This window comes from Plasmodium chabaudi, assembly GCF_900002335.3.
Source record: "Plasmodium chabaudi chabaudi strain AS genome assembly, chromosome: 13".
Classification (NCBI taxonomy): domain Eukaryota; phylum Apicomplexa; class Aconoidasida; order Haemosporida; family Plasmodiidae; genus Plasmodium; species Plasmodium chabaudi.
Window position 1 is genome coordinate 453,063 of NC_030113.2, and position 24,606 is coordinate 477,668.

Sequence of the window (24,606 nt, forward strand, 5' to 3'; positions counted from 1 at the left end):
TACATCCATTTACACATTTTGTTTTATTTCCTTTGTTTTCCTCTTTGTTTTCTTTTTTTGATTTCTCTTATTTTTCATTGTCCAGTTAAATAATACATCCATGCAACTTCATCCTCTGATTTAATCACAAGTTTTCCTAAAAGACAAAAAACAAAAATATTAAAAAAAAAGTAAAAACTATTTCTATTAAAGATTCGTTAATCCTTGCTAATTTTAATGTTGCATATATAAATTTATATTATAAAACAATTTTTATATATTTATATTAACCAGATATAGCATTTGTTGCTGTGCATTTTATTGGTATTTGCGCAGTTTTTCGCCCTTCTATTTTTATTTTCTCAAAAGAAACTATAAATTGATCATCCGCCTAGATAAAAAGGAAAGATAAATAAATTATAGTATAATCACTATATATAGTATTCCAAAAAAATAATTTTAGCTATTATTTTTATTCAATGTGTTCAAAACTGTATTATTACTTTTAAAAAGAATTCTTTCGTTTGAAAAAATGGATTTGTAAAGGAAATGAAAGTTGTTTTTTGTGATGAGCAAAAGATTGGTCCTCGTGGTTTTGGGAATCCAGCTTTTCCTATTAATAAACTCTGATAAAGGAAAATAAATAATTCAAAAATGTATGGGTATTCATATAAGTATGGTTATATACGTATTAATAAATAAGGATAAATAAAGATATTAAAGTTTTGTCCATTCTATCTTTATGACTATTTTATTTATAAAATTGTCTTTTGGTGGATTAACCTTGTAAACGATTCCTTCTTTAGATATTAGTTTCAAAATAGATTTATTTGTTTTAATATCATTAGGGTTATATATAACATTTAAATTAATTTTATCAAATAAAACGTTAGAATCTGGATTTTTTAAAAATGTATCAGTGTCAATAGATTGCATACTTATTGTTTTTTCTGTACATTGAAATATTTCTTTCGAACTTTTATTTTTTTCATCATAATCTTCTATAATTACATCATAATTAATTTTTCGGTTGCACACATTTTTAAATGATATTTCATTTATTTGAGTAGATCCCAAATCAGTATTAAAATAAAATGTTTCCTCAAAATCATTTATATCTATGTTTAAAATAAACTTAAAGTTATATTTCCCAATTAATTTGTTATTAAAAGAAATTATTACATTTCTAGATGATTCATTTTTAACTATACAAAAGTATAAATTTATACTATTGTTTTTTTTTTTTTCAAGAGTTATAGATTTATCAAAAAAAACATACTTATAATCAGTAGCTGCATCTACTTTTATATTTTCATCTAAAGGGTTATAAATAAAAACTGTTTCTTTTATTATTTCCTTTTTATTCGAATTTATTATTTTTGTAGAAATGCAATCCGATTTCACTATCTCAAAATGTAATAATATTTTATACACATCTTCATATTTATCATTTGAAAAAACAAGCATTATATAATATATCCCTTCTTTTAATGAAATCAATTTAAATGGTAAAACTTTTTCTTCGTTCGTGTTTAAACAAAGTGTATTTTGTATCTGAAAAAGTAAAAAACAAATATGTAATTAAAATTTTAATTATATTTTTTTTAAATATATTTTTTACTAATTAGACAACTATATTATGCATATATTGGGACTGTCAACATTTCGAAAATAAACGAAAATTTTTTATTTTTTCATTCTTATTTCGATGGTGACAATATTAGAATGCCTATTTTTCTCGTATTTTTATACGTTATAAAATATAGTATGTTAAGAATCTCTATTATCTTAGCTTACATAGAAAAATAACATATCGTTATTTGCTGGATTCAAGTTTTGGTCACATCCGTGATAAGAAATTAATAATTTCTGGTTTTCATTTATCCAATTTTTTATTTTTATAGATACATTATTTAAAGTTTTAGAATTTAATTTATAGGTTACTCTTTCCTCATAAGAGGTATTATCTGAATACCCCAACAGAGTATAATTCCTTATAACATCTTTAGGATAATAAACAATTAATTTGGATATATGATGTATTTTTTGTGAATATTTTAAATATTTTACACATAAAGTATTATGATAATTATTAGTATGTTTGTTTTTTTTTTGAACAAATAATGGATGGTACATTATTTGTAATGATCCACTATCATTAGCTTTTATCGAATCTTTTAATGGAATTACAGAAAAGAAATTATGTTCATTCGATACAAAATTATATCTAATTTTAAAGTTCGATTCAGTTTCATTATATATATCTATTGTTTTACATATTTTTCTTCTTATATCTGTTAAAAATGTAATAATAGTTTCATTTTTTAGTGAAAATACATTAATATTCTTTTCCATATCACAATCTTCTACACTATCCTTATAATCATCAGCATTCTCATCTGTTCTTGCTTCTTTAATTTTAAATAGGTCTAAATTTTTTAGTTTCTTATCATTTGAGGTATTAGCTAATTCTGCTTTTGTCGTTAATCTATTCATATACATACTCTTATTTTGTATAATATTAGAATATGAATTAATAAATACATTTAAAAATATTTTACTATTAATTTCATTAAATTTAGGGAATAACTCAATAAATATTTCATTAATATATAAATCTTTATCTACTAAATCCATGTCTACAAACATGTATATTTTTATTAAGTTAAAAGAAAAAATTATTCCTTTTTTAGGATATAGAAATAAATACTTGTTGTACTTTTCAGGGCAGTTTACTAAAAACTGTGCGTTCATATCTCCTATATTATGTAATTCAATTTTTCGACTTTTTATATTATTTTTATTTTTATGATATTTAAACAATTTTTCCTTAATTTCATCAAGTTGGTTATTATCTACATTTGATTCAGTCTGAAATATTTTATCCGAATTTCGAGTATCACTTTCATCTGCTTCGTTTGGATCATCGAAATTGTCTTCCAATTTATTAAAAGTTAGCATACACTCCTTTAAAATTACTTTATAACAAACACTATTTAATTTAATGTTAGTTAAGTTATAAGGTATTGTCTTATCTTTATAACATATATTTAAATATAAAGGTATATACGTGTTTATATACTTTTCAGGACAAAATTTTATTTCAAATATTCTTTTTTCTCTCTTTTTTAAACTATGGAAAACATTATTATCAAAATTAGTAAAAGACAGATAATTTCTTTTTAAATATTTGTAATTTAATATGTTAAAAGATATATCTTCTAAATTCTTATTACAAAGAGTGAATTTCCTAATACATTCTTTATCCACTTGAACATCTTTAAAATTTATTTCATTTGAATTATTACATGAAAATGGTAATTTAAAATTACTACCCGTTCCTGTAAAAGATATATAAACCGTTTTTATTACATCACTAACTATTTTAAATGGAATTTTATAATTATATGTTTTTTCTTCGTTGGGTGCGAATAGAATCAAAACTGTTATTTTACTTTTCTTTTTTAAATGTATTCTTTTATCTATGCTTAGTATTTTTAAACAACATTCATTCAATTCGTATTCAATATAGCAATCTTCGTCGCTGTTATTGCTAATAATTAATTTCGTCTGTGACGAATTTATATTTTCTTCTTCGGATAGTGCATTCATATCATTATATATAAATTCATTTTCATCATCGACATTTTTAATATCTTCCATTGCATTATTAATTATTCCAATTTTTTTTTCTTTTTTTATATCGTTATAATTGCATATTTTATCAGCTTTTTCTAGGGTATCATTCTTATTATTATGCTCCTTTTGCGGATCTTTTGTTATTTTGATTTTTTTTGTTTTTATTCCGTCTTTATGATGTTTATTCATTTTTGGGGATTTCATTGTATTTTCAAGTGTTTTGGTTTTGTCTGCTTCTTCAATGTATTTAATATCCGCTTTTTCTTTTTTTTTATCTATTATATGTTTTTTTTTGTTCTGTTTTTTGGGGTTTTCCTTAAGTTCGTTATTAGTTTGTTGGTTTTCATGTTCATTTCCCTTCAGGATGTTTGCGTCTTTTATTTTTTCTTTCTTTAATTTTTTCTGATTATTTTTATATGTAGATATTATGTAGGACACTGAACTGTTTGATGACGAAAAATTTTCATTACAAAAACTTTCTTTTGGCATAATTCCATTCATGTTTTTTTTATTTTTACACGTATTTGGAAATAAAATAACATTACCAAAATCATAATTGTGGAATGAAAAATTAATTAATAGATTGGTTGAAACAGCACATATTTTAAAATTTAATAAGTAATAATCTCCTATATTAAGAATTAAATAATTTTCATATGTTTCAGCACATCTAGGTTTATATTCAACAGATAAAATAAAAGGCGAAGAATTTTTTTTAATATAATTACTATTATATTTTATAGAAACATAATCATCTTTTTTTTGTATATGATATTTATAAACTATATCAAAATCACCTAAATTTTCTATAACTATATTTGATACTCTTTTTTTTCCAACTAATATTTCTTTAAAGTCTAATGTGCTATATACAATAATTTTATCATCTGCCGGATTTTTCATCTGCTTTGTTTTTTTCCTTTCCCCATTTGATATAAGATCCTCCAAATTTAGCTGAATTTGCTCATTATCAAAAGTGTTTATATAACAGTTAATATTTATCTTGCTAACTTGCATTTTAAAATTCAACTTTATTGGTTCTTCTTTTGTATTCACTTTACACAATAAATTAAAATTATAAAATTGTTCTAAATGCGGTTTAAATAATAATTTTATTTTTTTATATTTACCTTTTCCTAAATATTTATCTTTTATTTCTCTCTTAAATTTTTCTCTATACTTAGCATCCACATTTTTCAAATAGTAGTCAACAAGAAAATTGGTATCTTTATTCTGTTCATTATCATTTTCAATATCATAATCTGAGAGAGAAATAGATGATTCACTGTTATATTCGGAATGGCTATCTATATATTCCATATTTTCTAAACCACATGCATTAGAAATTCCTGACATATTCTGCTTATGTAAAGCTAGTCTATTTTCAATATCACCATCATTGTTATTAATGTACTTTTTTTTTTCTTTATTTAATGTATTAAAATTAAAATCAGAAGATACTATTGACATTTCTGATGATGTAAATGAAGAATGAGTATCACTATCGTCATCATTGATTTTACTATTTTCTCTTCTTAAATAATTCATTTTTACTTTCAGTTTTCTTTTGTCTTTTTTGGGGTCTATCTCATTATTCTTTATATTATAATAAGAAATAAATTTTTCATTATAATTATTTTCATGTGAACTATTTGATATATCATTTGAATTATAAGAAGATGTCGAAATGCCATCATTCAGCTCATCTTTGTTATTATACTCGTCAAATCCAAAATTATTATTGTATTTATTTATGTGCTTAAATAGGCATTTATTTTTTCTATAGCATGATTTTATAACTCCTTTAAATGGAATAATTTTAATTGTTTCCTTTTTATTGTTAAATGAATTATATGAATTTTTATCAAATTCAAAATTTATGTCCATTAAATCGAAATTAATAATATAAAAAATGAAACAATATAATTTTCCAACTATTAAATTATTTATATGCATAGAAGAAGTATTAAAGAATACCAATGGTTCAATTACTTTCATCTCAAATCCAATTTGTTTTGTTATTTTATCATTTATATAAAAATTATAATCCCCTTTATAATTATTCGAGTTAAATATGCTGAACATAAATTTTATTGGAAAAACATTATCGTCTTTTATCATTCCCCTAGAATTAAAGCATTCTATATTATTACTATTTCTACTATTTGTCTTATATCTATCAATCATATAATTCTTTGTGTATGCATATTTATCGCTATTTTTATCACCATGCTCATCTATTTCATTACACTTTTCAAAAAAGTATTCATAACTTTTATTTGATAAGTTTAATACATATAGAAAACGATCAATTTTATTTAAAATTCCTCTACTTATAATTAGAAGCTTATTATTTTGTTCTTTTTGATGGGAAAATGAATCCATTTTATTCAAATTTTCACTAGACATAAAATCAGTTAATAGAAGTACATCGTTTTCGACATAATTATCAAATGAAATATTAATTGGTATTTTTATTTCATTATAATATTTTATTTTTATATGAAGAAAAGCATCAATTTTTTTCTTATAAATATAATGAAAGAAATAAATATATATACTTTTCTTACATTTTCCGTTAATTGATATAAACTTTTTAATGATTTTATTTTTGTTTCTATTTGGTTCCATTGACTTTATCTTTCTTATCGTTGCATCATCCCCCAAATCAGTTGCATTCAAATCATACCTCGTCAAATAAAATTCATGGATAGGCTTATTTTCATTTTCAGTACAGTTTGTAGCATTTAAATTTTCATCATAATCTAAAGATTTTTGTTTTTCCAAAATATTCTCATCTTGTTTTATATTAATAGTTTCCTTATTGTCTAAAGTTAAAGAATCAACATAGTTTGTCTCATTTTCTTTATTCCCATTTAATGAGCAAACCTCATTGTCCTTTTTCTTCTTTAATAACGAAATAATATCTTTTTCTTTAAAAGAAGTAAATGAATAAACATTCGTTATATCATCTGATTCGTCTAAAGGTATAATATTTAACTCTGCAAATAATTTTACATTTGATAAATTTTCTAATACCAATTCATTTTGAGAATAATTAAAGTATGTTATATTTTTAAAAGATAATTTTTTTTTGTTATAAGACACTTTTATTTCTTCAGATACTAAACTTATATATAAAGAGTCATCAAATGTTTCTGTGCCCTCTTTTATTTTTGAACTTTTTTTTGATTTAATATTAAATGGGGTTGGGGAAAATTTACAAGATATTTCCTTTTTTACTAAGTTAACACCTTCCTTTATGTCAATATGCAAATAAAATATAAAAGAACTATTTTCTGGTATTAAACCATTTAAAGGCTCGATTTTAATAAAGTTTTTCATTTTTTTATCCAACTCGATATTAAAATATAAAGGATAATCATTTTCATTTATATAAAATATTTTAAATATATTGTTATATTTTATTGGTATTAAATCAAAATTTATATGATTTTTAAAAATATACATATTATCATTCTTATACACATTTTTCATTTCATTTTTCAATTTTTCTAAGTTCCAATAATTTTGGGATTCTATAATATTTCCCACGAATTTTAAATTATAAAATTCATAATTATTATGTAGGACATTAATGCTTATGCTTCCTAATATTCCCTTTTCACCTATACATCCTATTAAACTACTTTCCCCTGTGTTATTATATGCTTCTTCCATATTTTTGTCTTTGTTATTGTTTTCTTCATTTCTCTTGGTGCTTTTATTTCTTTTTTTCATATCACTTTCTAGACCGTCGTTAGGCATATTGTTGTTCATATCGTTTTCTTCTATCATTTTCCCCTTTTTATTTTCTATTTCATTTTTAATTTTTTGTTTATCAATTTTAATTTTAAAATATGCCACATCATTTTCCTTTAATACATAGTTGCGATTTCCTATGTAATAGAGATATCCTATATTAACCATTTGCTTTTTTATTTTTTTATTTTTATATATTATATCATTTTTCACATTATTATAATCAAAATGAGTAACATTATTTTTGTTCTTTACTAATATATTATCCGTAATGTTATTAAAAAGACAATAACTATTTGAGATATTATATATATCTTTTTTGAAAGGTATACACATATCATTGTAAATCGTTTCGCTATCTTCTAAATGTGATTCTATAGATATTCCTTTTGTCAATTTTTTATCATTTGTTTCATCTTTCAATTGTTCTGTTTGGTTTTGTTGTTCCTTATTGTCGTCATTATTTTCTTCATCACGGATCATGTATTTATTATCTTCTAAATTGTTCATTTGTTTATTGTGTAATATTTCTTTTCCTTTTTTTATGTTTGGCCCATTTTCCAATTTTCCCTTATTATCTATACATTCTAATGAACTGTTTAAACTTGTAAAAAAAACTTTAGCAAACGCTGGATATTTATAAGAATTCTTCAACTTTATTTTAAAGGAAATTATACTATTTATGTGAATGTTTCCTAAGTCAAAAATTTTATCATCACGCTGTTGTTTCAACAAGCTGATTGGAAATGTCAAATTAATAGAAGGTAAAAAAAATTCTACATTAATATAAAAACTAAAGCATAAACTATTTTCAGAATTGACAAGGTATATATTTACTATATATTTTTTGCATGCTATTTGATTTGAATAAAAACATAAATCTACGTATTTGTGTTGATAACGAGTTAAAACTGTGGTAGCTTGGAAAGTGGAAATTTTATTTTCCTCAATAGTAGCAGAATCTAGAGCATTACTATTATTATGACTACTTTCTATAAATTGTGGAAAATTCCATTTTGATTTTACAATATTGCTGTCTTCTATTCTTAGATAATGTTGGATCAGTTGTTTACCATGCTCAGATGATGATTTTTTTCTCTTTTCCATTTGCTGTTTCTGTATATCTTTTTTCTCATCATTTCCTTTATTATTACTATCATTAGTACCATTGCTTAAACGGTCAATTTCCTTTAGTTCAATTTTAGTATAAGCATTTACATTCGATATATTTGATATTTTTATTCTTTCATTAATAGGCTCATTGACATAAGAATATTTATAATACAAAGTATTTTCATCAATATTGTAGTAACTGTTTTTACTTAAAAATTGCCCTAAAAAATTATTGCAATTTTCTACGTTTTTTAAAACTAACACTTCTTCAAAAATATTTTTAATGTCACAAGATATACTTGGTTTAACAGATGATGCCAATATTTTTATTATCCCATTATATTTATCTTGCTTTCTATCGCTTTTTTTGTGATTAACATTTTTGCCTGGCTTTTTCACATCAAACAAAACATTATCAACCTCAACAAAATATATATATTTATAATATTTTTCTTCAGAAGAATTAAAAAGTACAGTTACTGTTTGTTCTTCTTTTGATTTTATTACACCACTTATAGGGGAAATTATAAAGGGGTTTATATCGACTTTATTTTGTCTATTTTCTGTCCTTTGCTCTTCAAAATTATTTTGTTTCACTATTTTATCATCTTCTTTATTTTTTATTTTAAATTTTATTAATTTTATATCATATTTAAAATCAAAATACCCATCATTAATTATTTTAAAAATTTTTTTTTCTTCTTTTTTAATTTCCACAACATCGTAATTAATAATAGATGGAATTATTCTAAAATAATTATAATCAAAGATTACACTAAGCAAATATTTATAAGATTGATGCAGATAGTTATTTTCTATGTCGTATATATGAATAACTAGTGGAACATTTTCAAACTTAATTTTTTTAGGCGATTTTAATTTTAGCTTTATAATTTTTGTTTCATTCGAATTTATAGTATCACTTATTTTATCAATATATGCAAAATTTAGGAAACCATTTTCGTTTATTTCCACAAAAAAAGAAATCTTAACTTTACCTGTATTTTTTATTTTAAATAAACATGTTTTTGATTCATTTACCTTAACATATTTCAAATTGATATCACTTGCCTTTATCACATCCTCTGTTTCCTTGTTATTTGATTGAGAATATTTACTTTTTAAAAAGCTTATATTATTAGAAATACTTTCCTTTTTATATCTTTCAATCATAGGGGCACCATACTCATCATCACTACATGTTTGACACTCTCCTAGAATATCCGTTTGGTTGTCTTTTTTATTTTCAACAATTTCATAACTTATTTGACTAAAAGATTTACATATTTCTCCTTCAATTTTTAAAGGAACAAAATATACCATATTACTATTTTTTTTTCGCTTTTTCTCTATTTTTTTTTCTTTTTCAACATAATTAATTTTAATATCTTTTTTTATAACATTAGCACTGTTCGTATTAATTGTTGCTGTTAGAATTGCCTTTTCATTTGGTGATAACTTTCCTTTCATTGGATTAATATGTAGAAATAAATCATCACCTTTTAAATCATTTGGATCTATAAACCACGATATATCACAGTAACTATTGTTTTTTATATATGTTGTTTTTTTTTGAATAGATTTCAAAAGTATTTTATGAAAATTTAAATAGTTTTGCTCAATTTTCAAATTGCATTTTATTCCCTCTCCTTTTAAAACCAAAGAAAATATATCATACAGATAATTGTCATTTTGTTTATTATACATGTTTATATAATTTTTAATCCCATTATCATTAGCACTTAACAAAGAACCATGTTTTGTCTTATCCTTCAGTATATCACTTTTTAAAATTATTTCTTTTTCTTTTACATTATTTATATTTATTTTGTCATTTATCGAATATATAGATAATAACAATTTTTCCTCAAAACAACAATATGTCTTTGGCAAAAATAGCATTATAATTTTTTTGTATTTTTTTGATGGAATGGAAAATCTTCTTGGATATACATAAAAATCATTGTGCACAAGAAAATTCTCAATATTATTACTATCACCACAACTGATATTTATATAGCTAGTTTTTTTCTTATCATTTTTACCTGCATATTTCATATTTTCAAAAGATAACTCAACGAAGCAATCAAAATGAGAAGAATTAAATAAGTTCATAACCTGGAAATGTTTAAGCAAATGCTTATAATTATCTATATTGCTAGAATTGTGCTTCAATTGATCAAACCCTCTTTCATTATTATTTATTGAAGATATACTCATTTTTTCCTTTTTATTCTTCTTTACATTAAGTTTAGATAAATGTGTACCTTCGAATATTTTTAAAAATTCATTCAAATATTCTTTATTTTCATCACGTAACTCCAAATCAATGATATCATTAAATGCTGATAATTTTTTTCCTATTAAAACTTTATCAAAATTGTACAACTTTTTAGATATTATAAAGCAGTTATTTTTTGTATTATTTATTGAGACATTGTTTCCAAATATAAAATATGGATTAGAATATATTTTAGGTTTGTCAATTATAATATGGATATTTAAAAAGATATAATTTCCTAATAGATCTATTAAGCATACTTTCTTCTTTATGTTTACTATTTTGCATGTGTTAATTTTTACATATATTTCTGTATAGTTATTTTTTTCTAACATTACATTAGTAATATTTTTATACCTTATTTCATCCTTTTGATCATAAGATGTGTCTATCTGTAAAAATTCAATTACACTTTGCCCTTTATCATTTTTTATATTATCAATTAATTCAATTGAGTTATGTAAATTACTTAAATTATAAAAAATATAATCATATTCATCTTTTATTTCATGTTTATTTTTCTCTAACATTTCATCATAACTTTCTTCTATAAATGTATTTTCATTCGAATTTTGTATTCTTATTTTATTGTTGTTTTTTTCTGCACATTTTATTTCGATTTTGTTCTTTTCAGTATCAACATTTTTTATGCTATTTCTTTTTTCTTTTTTTTCACTCTCTTCATCATTCTTTATTTTTTCTGTGCTTTTTTTATTATTTTTTTCAGCATTATTATAACTTACTTTTCTTGTGTTTACTTCTTTTTTACCTTTCCCTTTAATGTCATGTTTTACTTCGTTCAGCTCTGATTGGGGAATATACCCTTGATCTTCTCTAAAATTTGTCTTTTTCTTTTCATCTAATTTTTCTTCCCTGTCTTTATCAATATAAAGCTCCGTTTCGTATTTTTCTAATTTTTTTTTGGATTGAATAAAGTTTCGTAAATTAAACGTATCATAAATTTGTGGTTCACTGATATCAAAAAAATATGCAGATGTTTTTACGTCGTTATATTGAACACAATTGGAAATATCTTTAAGAATACTTTTTTTTCTAAAGTTTATTTCTTCATTTATAAAAAAAAATGTGAAATTCATTTGAACAAACTTCTGATGCATACATTTTATTAGTTCGTTATTTGTATTAATTATAGTGTTGGTATTGTTCTCTCTTTCCTCATTATTTTGATTATCAATTTTATGTATCTTATTGCAATTAATATTTAATGAATCTTTAACTTTTATCATTTTCTCATCAATTATCTTTTCGCTTATATTTTTTTCATTCATTTTTATTTCATTACATAGTAGACTAGTATTAGATGAACTTTTATCTGAATTTTTCAAACATATTTCATCTTTACATAATTCTTCGATAATATTCTCACTAATTTTTATCTTGACGTGTTTTAGGAACATGTTTTTTCCTTCTTTTTTATTTATTTCTTTATTAATCCTGTTGTCATTATTATTTTTATTTGTTGATAAATCCATGACATTATCTTCTTCCACAATTCCAGACGAATCTGATAAAAGGCTATTATCTTTTTTTGAATATTCTTTTATTAAATTCAAAAGTACAATTTTTAGTTCTTTATAAAATGATAAGCAATCCATGTGACGCCCATTTTTTATATAATTATTAATTTTGTTAACCTTTTTGTTGTATTTAATAATTTGATCGTCAATGTGTTCATTTCGTTTAGTACATAGTACAGTTAAATAGTTCAATATTTGCTTAGGCATCTTATCTTTTTTTTCTTTTTGACAAATCACTAGGGATTTATATAATTTTTCAACAATAGGACACTGTATATTTTCCATTTCTTCTAAACATTCAGCATCATCTGCATGTGTATTATAAGTTATTTCATCATTTTCTTCAAAGTTTTTTAATTCATTTTTTTTAAAACATTTTTGCAATTTATATGAACTTAGTTCCGTATTTGGTGATGCCTCTTCCTTTTCTACTTCTTTATAATCTAATTTTTCAATATTATCCTTTAATAATATATTTTTTTGTACCTTCGAATTGCGTATTTTTTTCTTCTCGTTATTATTAAGATGGGATGGGATACTTGTTTCACCACTAATATTTACATCTCTATATAATATTTCTATTATTTTTTCTAATGTTTCTTTTTCTTTTAACTTTTGCTCAATTTTTATTTGGTACTTTTTTAATAAATTTTCATAAAAAAATTTTATTTTTCCTCCATAGTTTAGATTATTTAGCTTATCACCATTTTCATTATTGTCTTTTTTTTTCTCTTTTGCTTTATGATTTGCTTCGCCTTCCTTTTTTTTTAATTCGGTAGTACTTTTTAAACTATTTTCATTTTTTTCTATTTCCTTATAATTAGACATGCTAGAAAAAAAATTTTCATAACTCTCTAATGGGTTCAAATAAATTATGTGAATATTCCCATCAAATGTTTTTATAAACGCTTTAAAAAACATGTCTAAATTTATATAATTGTTTTTTTTAAAAAAAAAGACAACATCGTCAATATAAAATGGAGAAAGTAACATTTTTTTTAAAATGTTTTCAAATAAATCTAGTGAGATACTTTTTTTTTTAGTGTTATTTTCATTTTTTTTTTGTTTTTTCGTATCAAAACCAGTTATTTTTAAAAATGATTTTAAATCATTAATAAACATTTCGTCATGTAAAAGTGAAAATTGATAAAAGTAATTCAAATATTCTAATTTGTATTTTAAATTATACTTATTGAAAAATGTTTTTTCTCCATTATTATTCATCGTTTTATTTTGTTCTTTCATAGCATTCATATATTTGTTGTTATTATTTTTCCACTTTTTATTGATGATTAAAGATGTATGCTTATTATCTATTTTTGATTTTACAGCCTTTAGGTTTAATTTTCTTTTTAAAATGTTTTTATCAATATTTATTAACTTTTTATTTGCTTCCTTATCATTTAACTTCGTATTTTCTAAATCATCATTTGTTTTTTCGTTTGGTATTTTATCTACATCCTCAGTCTCATTTATTTTGGTAATACAACTTTTTACTTCCTTTTTTGCATCAGTTTCTTCATCATTTGTTTTCTCTAAAACATTTAACACTTCACTAATATAATATTTTATTATATTATTTACCTTCAAAATAGAACTTTTCCTACCTCCTTTAATTTTTCGATTATCACTAGCAAACTGATCAGGTATTTTTATACGATTTTTTATAGCGGGATTATTGTAATTTTGCTCATAAATCACATATTTAATAAAACAATCTTTTACATCTGTAGGATAATTATATTTCTCATATATTTCATTACACCATTTAATTATTTTATTAATTGTCAAAATTTTGTTATCATATTTTGTTTTTTCACCCTTATCATTTTTCATTTTAGAACAATTTAAATTATTCATATTAAGTAAGTGTCTTCCAAATTTTGTATGATTAATATATTTCGGACAAACAACTAAATAATTATTTTTTATTATTACTTTTTTCTTTTTGCTTTTTATTATTTTTAAATAATCTTCAAAATAATTATATTTAATTTGATTTTTTATAATTATTTTTTCTAATACCATAATTTTATTTTCTAATATTTTAACACTCTTTTCTTCATCTTCTATATCTATAATTAATTCTTTTGACCCATATTTGTTTCCAGAAAATAAATTTGATAAAATATCTATGTCTTTTTTTTCGTTAAGGCGTGCCTTCTTTTCTGCTTTTTTTCTATTCGATTTTTTGGAGTCTTTTTCTTTTGTCTTTTTATCCTTTTTAACTTTATCCAATTCTCCAACATTTTTATTATCTATGGCTAGTTCATTTGGAGATACTCCGTTTTGTTTTTCTTCATTTTTTTCAGCATCATGTACAACATCTTTTTTAGTGCTAGTTTTTAACTCTTCATTTTGATCTTCTTCAATTTCACAATTTCGGGTACCTTCTGTTGTTCCATTTATTTCGATCTTACTAGATTTTTTTATTTTATCAATTTTTTCCCTATATATCTCTATTAAATAGTATATCAAATTTGTGTAAAACATTTCCTTGTCATCATTTTTTTCTATATATATATGATTATGGATAGCTAAAATGTCATATATAAAACTTTCTAAGTATTTATAATAGTTATCAAGCTTATATATATGCAAATTTTTGGAATAACTATTCAAGTTTTTTATTTTTATATTTTCATAAGTATATCCACTATTAAGTAAAAGTGGTTTAATTGTTATTTCATGCGGATTGACTACAATATTATCATTTATACTATTTAAATATATGTCTAATGTTTTTACAATATTTGAATGATAAATAAAAATTTCAACACATACTTTTGCATTTTTATACACCTTTGAGGGCTCAAAGAATATTCTAAGATCTAAAAACGAATTATTTTTAATTATTCCTTTAGTTGGGGATATAAATATTTGTGTCTTTTTTTTTAAATGACAATATTCTAACTTTTTATTATAAAATGTTATATTTTTTATTTTAAATTTTATATTAACATTTTTTGTATTTATTAATCTGTTTATTTTACATACACATCTTTTTACTTCAATTTCTTCAAACCGTATTTGATTATAATACAACAACATATCAGGAACTACATAATCAAATTTTACATTAACAGTGTAATAATTGTTGTCATTTAAATATATATACACTTTTTCAATAAAACTTTTTTCTTCTAAGGAATTCTTTTTAATTTTAATTTTAAAATTAACAGAATCATTTTTATTAATTTCACTAGGATAATTTACTAATACAATATCGTTATTTTCGCATTCTTTCAAATTGTAATTTAAATTTATTTTATCATTGCTTATGTTTTTTATATTAATATCATATTCCTTCTCTTCGTTAATTATTAATTTACCCCCATCTAAATGGTATTCCTTTAGTTCTACATTAGTTTCAAGAATAACTCGTTTTAAATATTTTAAAATACTTTCATTGTTCAAGTAGGTGTGGCAATATAGCTTTTCGTAATTTACTAAGAAAATTGGTAAAGCAAAAAAAAGGAAATAAGACGTAATAATATATAAATGTATTTATATCTGCATATGTGTAAAAATATATATACATGCATACGCACTGATATATGCCTCTAAAGTTTTAAAGAACACCACGATGGATTCTTACCTAGCTCTTTCATCTTTGAAAAAGTATCAAGGATATAATTATCATTTTTTTGGGAGCTAATAAACGATTTTAGCAAGTCACCAAATATGCTATCAGTAGTATTTTTTGAACTATATTTTTTTAAAATTGTTATAATTTCATATTTATGTTTTGAAGCGTTAGACAAGCTTAATTGCTTTTCATCAAAATTATTAGCTTCATCATTTACTTGAATATTTTTTGAATCCGTTTTACCATTCTGAAATTCAAGTTTTATTTTATGATTTTCGTCTTCTTGAATATCCAAATTATCTTCTTTTATACAGTTTGATTCCATATTTCCTATGTCTGCATTTTGAATCTCCCCATTCTCATTGGTTTGTGAATAATATATGTCTAAAATTTCTTGAATATGTTTTTTATGGGACAAAAAAATATTAAGATACAATTTTTTTAGCTTGTTAGTTAACAACTTTTTCTGCTTCTCATAATAGCAAATTGGACCCTCAAATAAAACCGAATTATTATTCATTAATTTTTCTATTTTTTTTAAATAATCATCATTTTTATTATCATCATAAGTTACTTCGTATTCCTTATTGTCTTCTAATAAATTTTCGCTACATATTTTATCATATTCTTTTTTATTTGATGTTCCATCCAATTTGTCATGAACATTTAAATCTAATATACTATAGAAAGTACACGAATTTAACTTTATATTAATTTCTTCAAAGTTACAAATTTTTATTAATATATTTTCAGTTATATTTGATGGAATACCAGCTGTAAAATAAAAAATTATATCTTTACTATTATGGGGCTCAATAAAAAAATTGTTTACATTCGTATATAGCAAGGAAGGAAATTTTATACTATATATTATTTCTATATATAACTTAATCTTCCCAGTATTCTGTATTGTTATAATATCTTCACTTATGGCCTTATAATGGGAATTGAAATTCAATTCTTTCTTATTTATAACATATTTAATATCAGAATATCCTGCTATCAGTTTCAAACTATACACTGGACCATTTTTAACACTACATAACATATTAACATTGTAATAATTGTCATTTATACTATTATATGTTATTGTTATTAGTTTTTTTTCCAATGGTAATAAATATCCTTTGCTCGGGGTTACCACAAAAGCGTTGCTAAAACCCTCATAAATATTGTTCTCTTCAAAAAACCATTTAAAATAGACTTTAAAATTACACACGTTTTTTATTTCTACTGTTTCTTGTGCAAATAAATTTTTTAAAATATATTGAAAGTCTATAATATTTTTATTCATAATTATATTAGGATAAATTGTTTCACCAAATAATTCATATTTTTGTCTTTTTCCATTTTCAAAAAAATTAACTATCAAATGCTCTTCATAAACATTATTTATTTTAGTATTCATAAAATCAATATCAAAATATATGGGAACTTTTTTCGTCTCTTTACTTTTCAATTCAATAACATCAGGCTCTACATAAAATGGCACTTTTGTAGATAACACAAACTTTACAATTGCATTCTGCTGATTTTTTATTTCAACCTCTTGCATCAATTTGTTTAAATCTTTCATATATACAATTTTTGTATTATTGTTTTTCACCTCGTTCCCATCATTTTCACATTTATCCACCTCATCCAATTCGTCTAATATTTGGGAATTGCATTCCTTTTCCTCGTGTATTGTACTAGTTTTGCTATTTTCAAGTTTATTTTGTTCGTCAAAGTCAAAGAAAAATTTTTCAATCTCACTAATTTCTACCACTGGATCAACAAACTTAGCTAATATTTTTATTTTTTTTAAATTATTTGATGATTTTTTTTTATTTACACAATCCTCGTATATATATAACGTGTCTTCACATTTTTCTTCTTTATTATTATATCCGCTTATAATACATACAATTTCGCTACATCCTTTTATTGTTAAATTTCTGGGAGAAATGTCAAATATTTCAGTATGTTCAAATTTTTTGGCTCTGTTTTTTTCTGATTCAAAAGTAAGATATATACTTCTTTCATTTATGCCTTTATTAAATATAATGAGTTCCCGGTAATTCTTTTTATTTGTGTGAATTTCATCGAAAATTATGCATTTTTCACTTATCAATATCGGTGATCCTATACCCTTTGATAGTTTTAAAAATAAATTATGAAAAAATTAATAAAATAATTAAATAGAAAAAACATGTGTATATTCATTAAAGATATTATAATTATATGACGAAATGGATAAATCTAAAAAATGTAATAGACAAGATAGACTAAACTAAGAACAACCAATCGTGAACCATAATAAATATGTACTTACTTGTGCTTTCAGAGGTATCATGATATTTTCCTTTCTGTGTACATTCACATTTAATACATCATTATATTGTATTGTCTCTAAACAATTTGCATACACATTAACAAAAAATGATTCATTCGCTTCAATAAAAAAATTATTTTCTGAATAGCTGAAAATAGATGATTCATTTGACAAATTAATAAATGTTCTAATAGGGCTTTCATTTTTTATTTCAATAGTTTTTTCTTTTATGTCTAAACAAGCACATTTTTTAAAATCAATTATACTAGGAATAATTTTTATAGTAGGACAAGCGCTAAGAGCTTTTATATTTAAAAATAAAAAGTCATCATAACCAGATATTTTTATTTTAATAACTATAAGTATATATCCTATAATTTTGCTTTCTATATTTATATTAATAAAATTACATTTATTTCTTTCTATAATTCCTTTTTTTGGTGAAACATCTATATTACAAATTTCATTTATTTTCTCATCAAAGAACAATTCATACATAGCATCTACATTTTCTGATTTATTAATAATTTTAACTTCTTCTTTATAATTTTTATCTATAATCATTGATTCAATGTTGATAAGAGATGGTTCACATATAATTTCTGCTTTTTCACAAATTGCATAAAATGGAATAACTTTTTTATATTCTCGAATTTCATATAAAAATAATTCAATATTACAATTATATGTTTTTATATGTTTTGGACAAAATTTTATTAAAATTTCTTTCTTCTCAAAACTGTTTAAAGTACCATCTGATTCTATAATGTTTACTTCATTTTTAAATTCTTCTGGTATATTTAATGAATAGTGTAATGATAATTCTGAATTGTTAATAACATTCAGTGTCTTTTTATATTCAAAACTGTGTGATACTACATTAAAATTTATTGCTTCTTCGTCAAATGAAATATCTGGAAATATACATTCACTTGATATATATAGATTATTTTTAATATTTGTATATTTTTTGTGAATTATAAATTTTGTATTATTAGAACCATTTATTGTTGGCATATATATAATTTTTAATAAATGGGTAGACTTCTTAGGTATGTCAAATTCATTTAATTGAATTAGAAATTCATTATAACAATCATCTTCTTTTTCAATTTTTATAGGAACATTATATTCACTGTCATTAATTAGTTCAAAAAATATTTCCTTATATGTGTTTATAAGAATTTTATTAACATTTTGTATATTATTTGGAATAATAATATTAGGTGTTATACCTTTTAAATATACGCTTATTTTCTCTCTTTTTTTATACCCTTTTATATATAAATAAATGTCTATTTTATAAAATGATGCAAAATATGGAGAAAATGATATATTTATTGTTGTGTTTGTATCATTATATAGCTTTCCATATTTAGGATATATATTTATAAACTCTTTTGACTTTTTTTTATTGTTATATGAACATAAACTATTATCAGATTGTCCATAATCACATGGTACACTTTTTCGAAAATCAAATTCGCTATTTTCATCACTCCTATATTTTGTTTCGTCCGTTTCTTCATTTTCAAACGATGAAATAATATTCACATCACCATCACTACTTGACCTGCTTTCCATTTCCATGTTATTATACTCATCTTTATATCCTCGAGTGTTGTTACTATAATCACTACTATAATTGTCACAGTCTTCATTTTCATCTTTTATATAAAGCTCTTTTTCTATAATATTTTCATCTATCAAATCTTTATCGCTAATAAAGGTCTTTTCCATAATTATATCTTTTTCTTCAAAGTTAACTTGGGTTATATCCTCGGATAAGGTGTTCTATAAATATATAATTCATATAAAATATATGAAATCCATAGATATACACACATACATGCACACATTCAATGATGGTTAATTTGCTATACATTTTTATTAATTTTTACGTACATATCTATATTCATAGACCCTATAATTTATTATTTTCCAAGTTAACAAAAAGAAAGAAAGATTTTTAATAAAAATGTTGATTTCCTTTGTCTCATTTATGTAAATATCATCAGATATAATTTCTTTATTATTTATCGAGACATTAGCTATAATCCCTTTTCCCTGAATTTTTGTATATGTCTTCATTCCCTGATAGAAAAAAGTATTAACGGTTTATTTTATTCCCATATGAAAACATCAAAAGTATATATATGATATATAATATAAATTTACATTTTCGTAGCTAAATATCATATAGTCTTCATAAATTTTATTTTCAACTGGAAGGAACACGATCTGAATCTAAAAGAAAAAGCGAAATGAGAAAAAGTTGTATAAAAAAAGTGTAAATTTGTTTTGACTGAATATATTTTTAAGTGCAATTTAAAGGAACATATTTATGGCTGTAAACCAATATTATGCTTAAATTTTCATTTTAAACTTCAATTCTGCATAGAATTATAACTAATTACATCTATATTTGTAACTATATTTTAAACACATATTTTTTAATATACTAACATCTTCTATTTCTCCACCCTTAAGTTCATGTATACACGAATTGATATAAAAAGGGGGGTTTACAGTAGCTTCAAATTTATTATCATACTTTCCTATATTTTTTATTGTTATTATTTTTTCCCCTTTCATGTATATTGGTGTATCATTCACTATTATTTCATCTTGCACATCCAAAATAATTTCATCATTCATACACCTTATGGGCAATATCAATAATTTATTCTGATAAAATAAAGCAAATTCATATGTACATAAATAAAAAAATATAATTTAATGGCATATTTTTTACTTATTTTATATAACAATGTAAGAATCTCATTATTAGATACAAAATAATAAAATATAAGACAGCAAAAAAACAGTGTTTGTTATACACTTTAGTATACATATAAAACAAGACATGTAAAAATGCATCATACTTCTGAATATATTTTGAGATTGTAATTGTAATTATCACATGATTTAGGATAAAACGCTATCTGAATTTAAAGAATAAAGTTATACTTGAATGAAACACCATTAAATATATATCATCACATCAAACTGTTTTGTTTACGTGCTACTTTTGTAGTAATTATAAATTTATAGGCATAATGCATTCCTCTTTAAATATTACAGCCAAAAATAAAAAGCAATATATAAATTGACATTAATGCCTTTTTTGTCTTTATCATAAAAGCACATGGATGTCATTTCTTAGCTTTCTAACCTTAAAGGTAAATAGCATACCAGGTGCAACCTATATAAATTTAAAAAATAATAAGAAACCGTAAGAAAACAAATATGATTATGCAGGTATTATCAAAATACTTAAGTTTATTTTATGCAAATGTGGTATTAAATGATTACCTTTTTTTTTATGTCCGACACATAAGATACTTTAAAGGCATCATTATTTTCCAACTCAAACCGTATATTTTTCGCATTTCCATCAATGTTTCTAAAAAATAAAATTTCGGTAAATTTTTGATATTGAAATTTATCATAAATAGAACAGGCGAAATTACTATTATTATAAAACTGCATAAAAAATAAGTAGACATATGCAGATTGATGCCCTTATGGTACAATTAAAAATATTCTCTCTATATTTTTGCGATAAGGATAAAAGAAATAAATTACTTTAACGACACTATCCTTTCATATTTGTTGAAAGGGGTATAAGATGTAAAGGAAACAATATTCGGTATAGCTTCAAAGTAGGGGCATGTACTATTGTCCTTTACATTATTTTTTTTTATTATATTATCATTTTTATTCTTAATAAAACCCTCTAATGTTTTTCCTCGATTTTGGATGAATTCACTAGGCTTTATAAAATAAAAATCATCATCATCGTCATCAAAATTCAAATTATTATTATGCTCATACTTTTCCACATTACTCTCATTTTCTGATAATATATTGAAATTATTCATTTCAGAAACATTAATATTAAAAAGTGTTTAGTAAAAAAACATCACAAAATAATAGTAATAAAGGGAAAAAATATAATGCATTATTATTATTATTATTTAATTTAGATGTATCCCATTTTATTTTAATATAAGACAATTATTTTGGGGGAAAAAAGTATTCTATATGCATGTCTATACTTAAATATATATAATAAAAATATATTTTTTTTCATTTTTTAATTACGTATGCTATACAAAAATAAGGAATACACATATAATAAGTAGAAAAGGAAAGGAGAAAATAGTAAAAAGGGAGATAGGGAAAATTATAATTTTTTCTACAATGTAATAATTATAGAAGTGCTTATATTTTTTTTTCGGTTTTTATAATAGACTTATTTAATTTTATTTTTAAAAATTTGCACACTTAATGTATAGTAACTTTTTTTTTTCAATACCTAAATTAAATATTTTCCATATAACTACAAAACTTTCAATAGCAAATGTTACATAAAAAATACATTCTATATATTATAATAAATAGAAATAAGATAAAATGGATGAAAAACCATATATACCTATAATTGATAAATTAAATAATGAAAAGAATCCAAACTTTTATATTTGTGGAAATGGATACATAGCACCATTAGACATCAAAAACTTAAAAAAAATATCCAATACCGAAAAGAAAAATTTACAAAGAGTCTTTAAAATGATGGATAAAGATAATACAGGGAAAATATCAGCTTGTAATCTTCATGACATTTTGCATAAATACAATTACAAAATTTCTAAGGTTAATTTAATAAATTGTTTTTCTTAAATATATCATCTTTTGCACTATTTTTATATATTCTTAAATAGTTAATATTATAAAGTATGGTACAAAAACCAAAAAATGTTTTTGTATAACCCTTTGTAGTCATGTATTATTTTTATACTGTTAAACTTTTTTTATTAATATAAAAAAAATCATAATATATAAAATATAATTCATAAAGAGCGATAGGAAACTTTAAGTTATAAAGTTATTATGATATGTCCATACCTACATTCAATTTTTATAACTACCTAAATATTTACATCATTTTATCGAAAGAAAAATACATATAATCATATGCATGCGCATACACACATATGTGTTCTCATTTTTATTTCATTAGAGCGAGGTTGAAAGAATGATTTGGGAATTTGATGAAAATATGGATAACTGCTTAGATTATGATGAAATTTATTTTTTATATTTAAGATGTGTTAATGATAAAAAAAAACAAATTCCAAGTGATTTATACAATATTATTCAGTTTTTTATGTTTGATTATGAAATGAATGGATACATAACTGTTGAAAAAACATTACAAATATTATATGTACGATTTGGCAGAGAAAAAATGGATTTAGAAGTCCAAGAAATTTTTGGCGATAAATATGAAGATAAATCAGGAGTCGAAAAACAAATTTGTTTAAAAGAATATTTAGATAATGAAAAAAAGAGGATACGAAAATATAGGTTAAAAAATATATAAAATCAAAATAACCAAATTACAATATTATATAATGTATCACTATGCATATGCATTCATTTATACGTGTGCAAATTTATATATAGATATACCCATACCTTGCATCAATAAATGTTTTCATTAATTTTGTTTTTTTTTCTGTTTGTCTAACGTCTTTAACTTTTTTTTTATGCAGAAATGAAAATCACAAAAAAGCAGGAAAAACATAATTTTGATCATTCCGTATATTAAAAAGAAAACGAATATTACCTAATTATTACCATAAAAGTATTTATTTTCCATTTATGCATTACATATTTTTTACGCAACTTTATTTGCTTCATAATATGAGTATGGTATTTATAAAAAATATAAATAAATTATGAAGCTATATATTTTATTACAGAATATAGACGTCTGCATAATATAACAGCTTATGTAATTAATTATGCAGTTTTTAATTTTTTTTTTTACTATATATATTTTGTACATAATATATATGATTAAAATAACTTATTAAAAATAATTAATTTTCAATAAAAAAATATGTTCCATTATAAATCATAATTTTCAATAAACTATTAATTTATTTGTATCATTTTAATTATAAAATATGGTAATACGTTGCTTTAATTCATGGCAAAAATACAAAAAAAATATATTATATATATAATAATTATTACTACATATATTTACGTTACTTCCGTGATAACTTTATTACATAAAATTCCATATTTTCATTTCCCTTTTTAAAATTGTTTTATTTTTTGTTGTATGTTGGCATAAGTTAAATTTTTATATACACCATTTAAAGAAAACAAATTTAATGTAAATAATATATTATTTATTTATTCGCTATTTCAAAATTACAATAAAAGTTCATACTATATATATATAATATCATTTTTTGTTTATTTGTTAGTAATTGATATTAAATTAATTACGAAATATTTGCCGTTTTCTTCATCATATGTTTAGTTTATATTTTTTTTTCATAGATTTTTAATTTATAACTATCATTAT

General features: G+C 22.2%; 2 protein-coding genes across 2 annotated transcripts; one reads left to right on the plus strand and one right to left on the minus strand.

Annotated features, from left to right (window-relative positions):
* Window positions 1-74: 74 nt before the first annotated feature.
* On the minus strand, window positions 75-22,099 carry PCHAS_1311200 (conserved Plasmodium protein, unknown function; the record flags this gene model as incomplete). The annotated part of the gene is made up of 14 exons (XM_016799125.1): window positions 75-136; window positions 271-370; window positions 483-605; window positions 763-1,533; window positions 1,777-15,761; window positions 15,911-18,032; window positions 18,216-20,009; window positions 20,121-20,309; window positions 20,394-20,462; window positions 20,682-20,903; window positions 21,101-21,160; window positions 21,391-21,420; window positions 21,531-21,621; window positions 21,804-22,099. 14 exons carry the CDS (start codon window positions 22,097-22,099, stop codon window positions 75-77), a joined length of 19,914 nt encoding a protein of 6,637 aa, XP_016654461.1.
* Window positions 22,100-22,634: 535 nt separating this feature from the next.
* Window positions 22,635-23,813, plus strand: PCHAS_1311300 (calmodulin-like protein; the record flags this gene model as incomplete). The annotated part of the gene is made up of 3 exons (XM_016799126.1): window positions 22,635-22,877; window positions 23,245-23,591; window positions 23,780-23,813. The coding sequence occupies 3 exons, from the start codon at window positions 22,635-22,637 to the stop codon at window positions 23,811-23,813; spliced, it is 624 nt and encodes a 207-aa protein (XP_016654462.1).
* Between the last annotated feature and the right edge of the window lie 793 nt (window positions 23,814-24,606).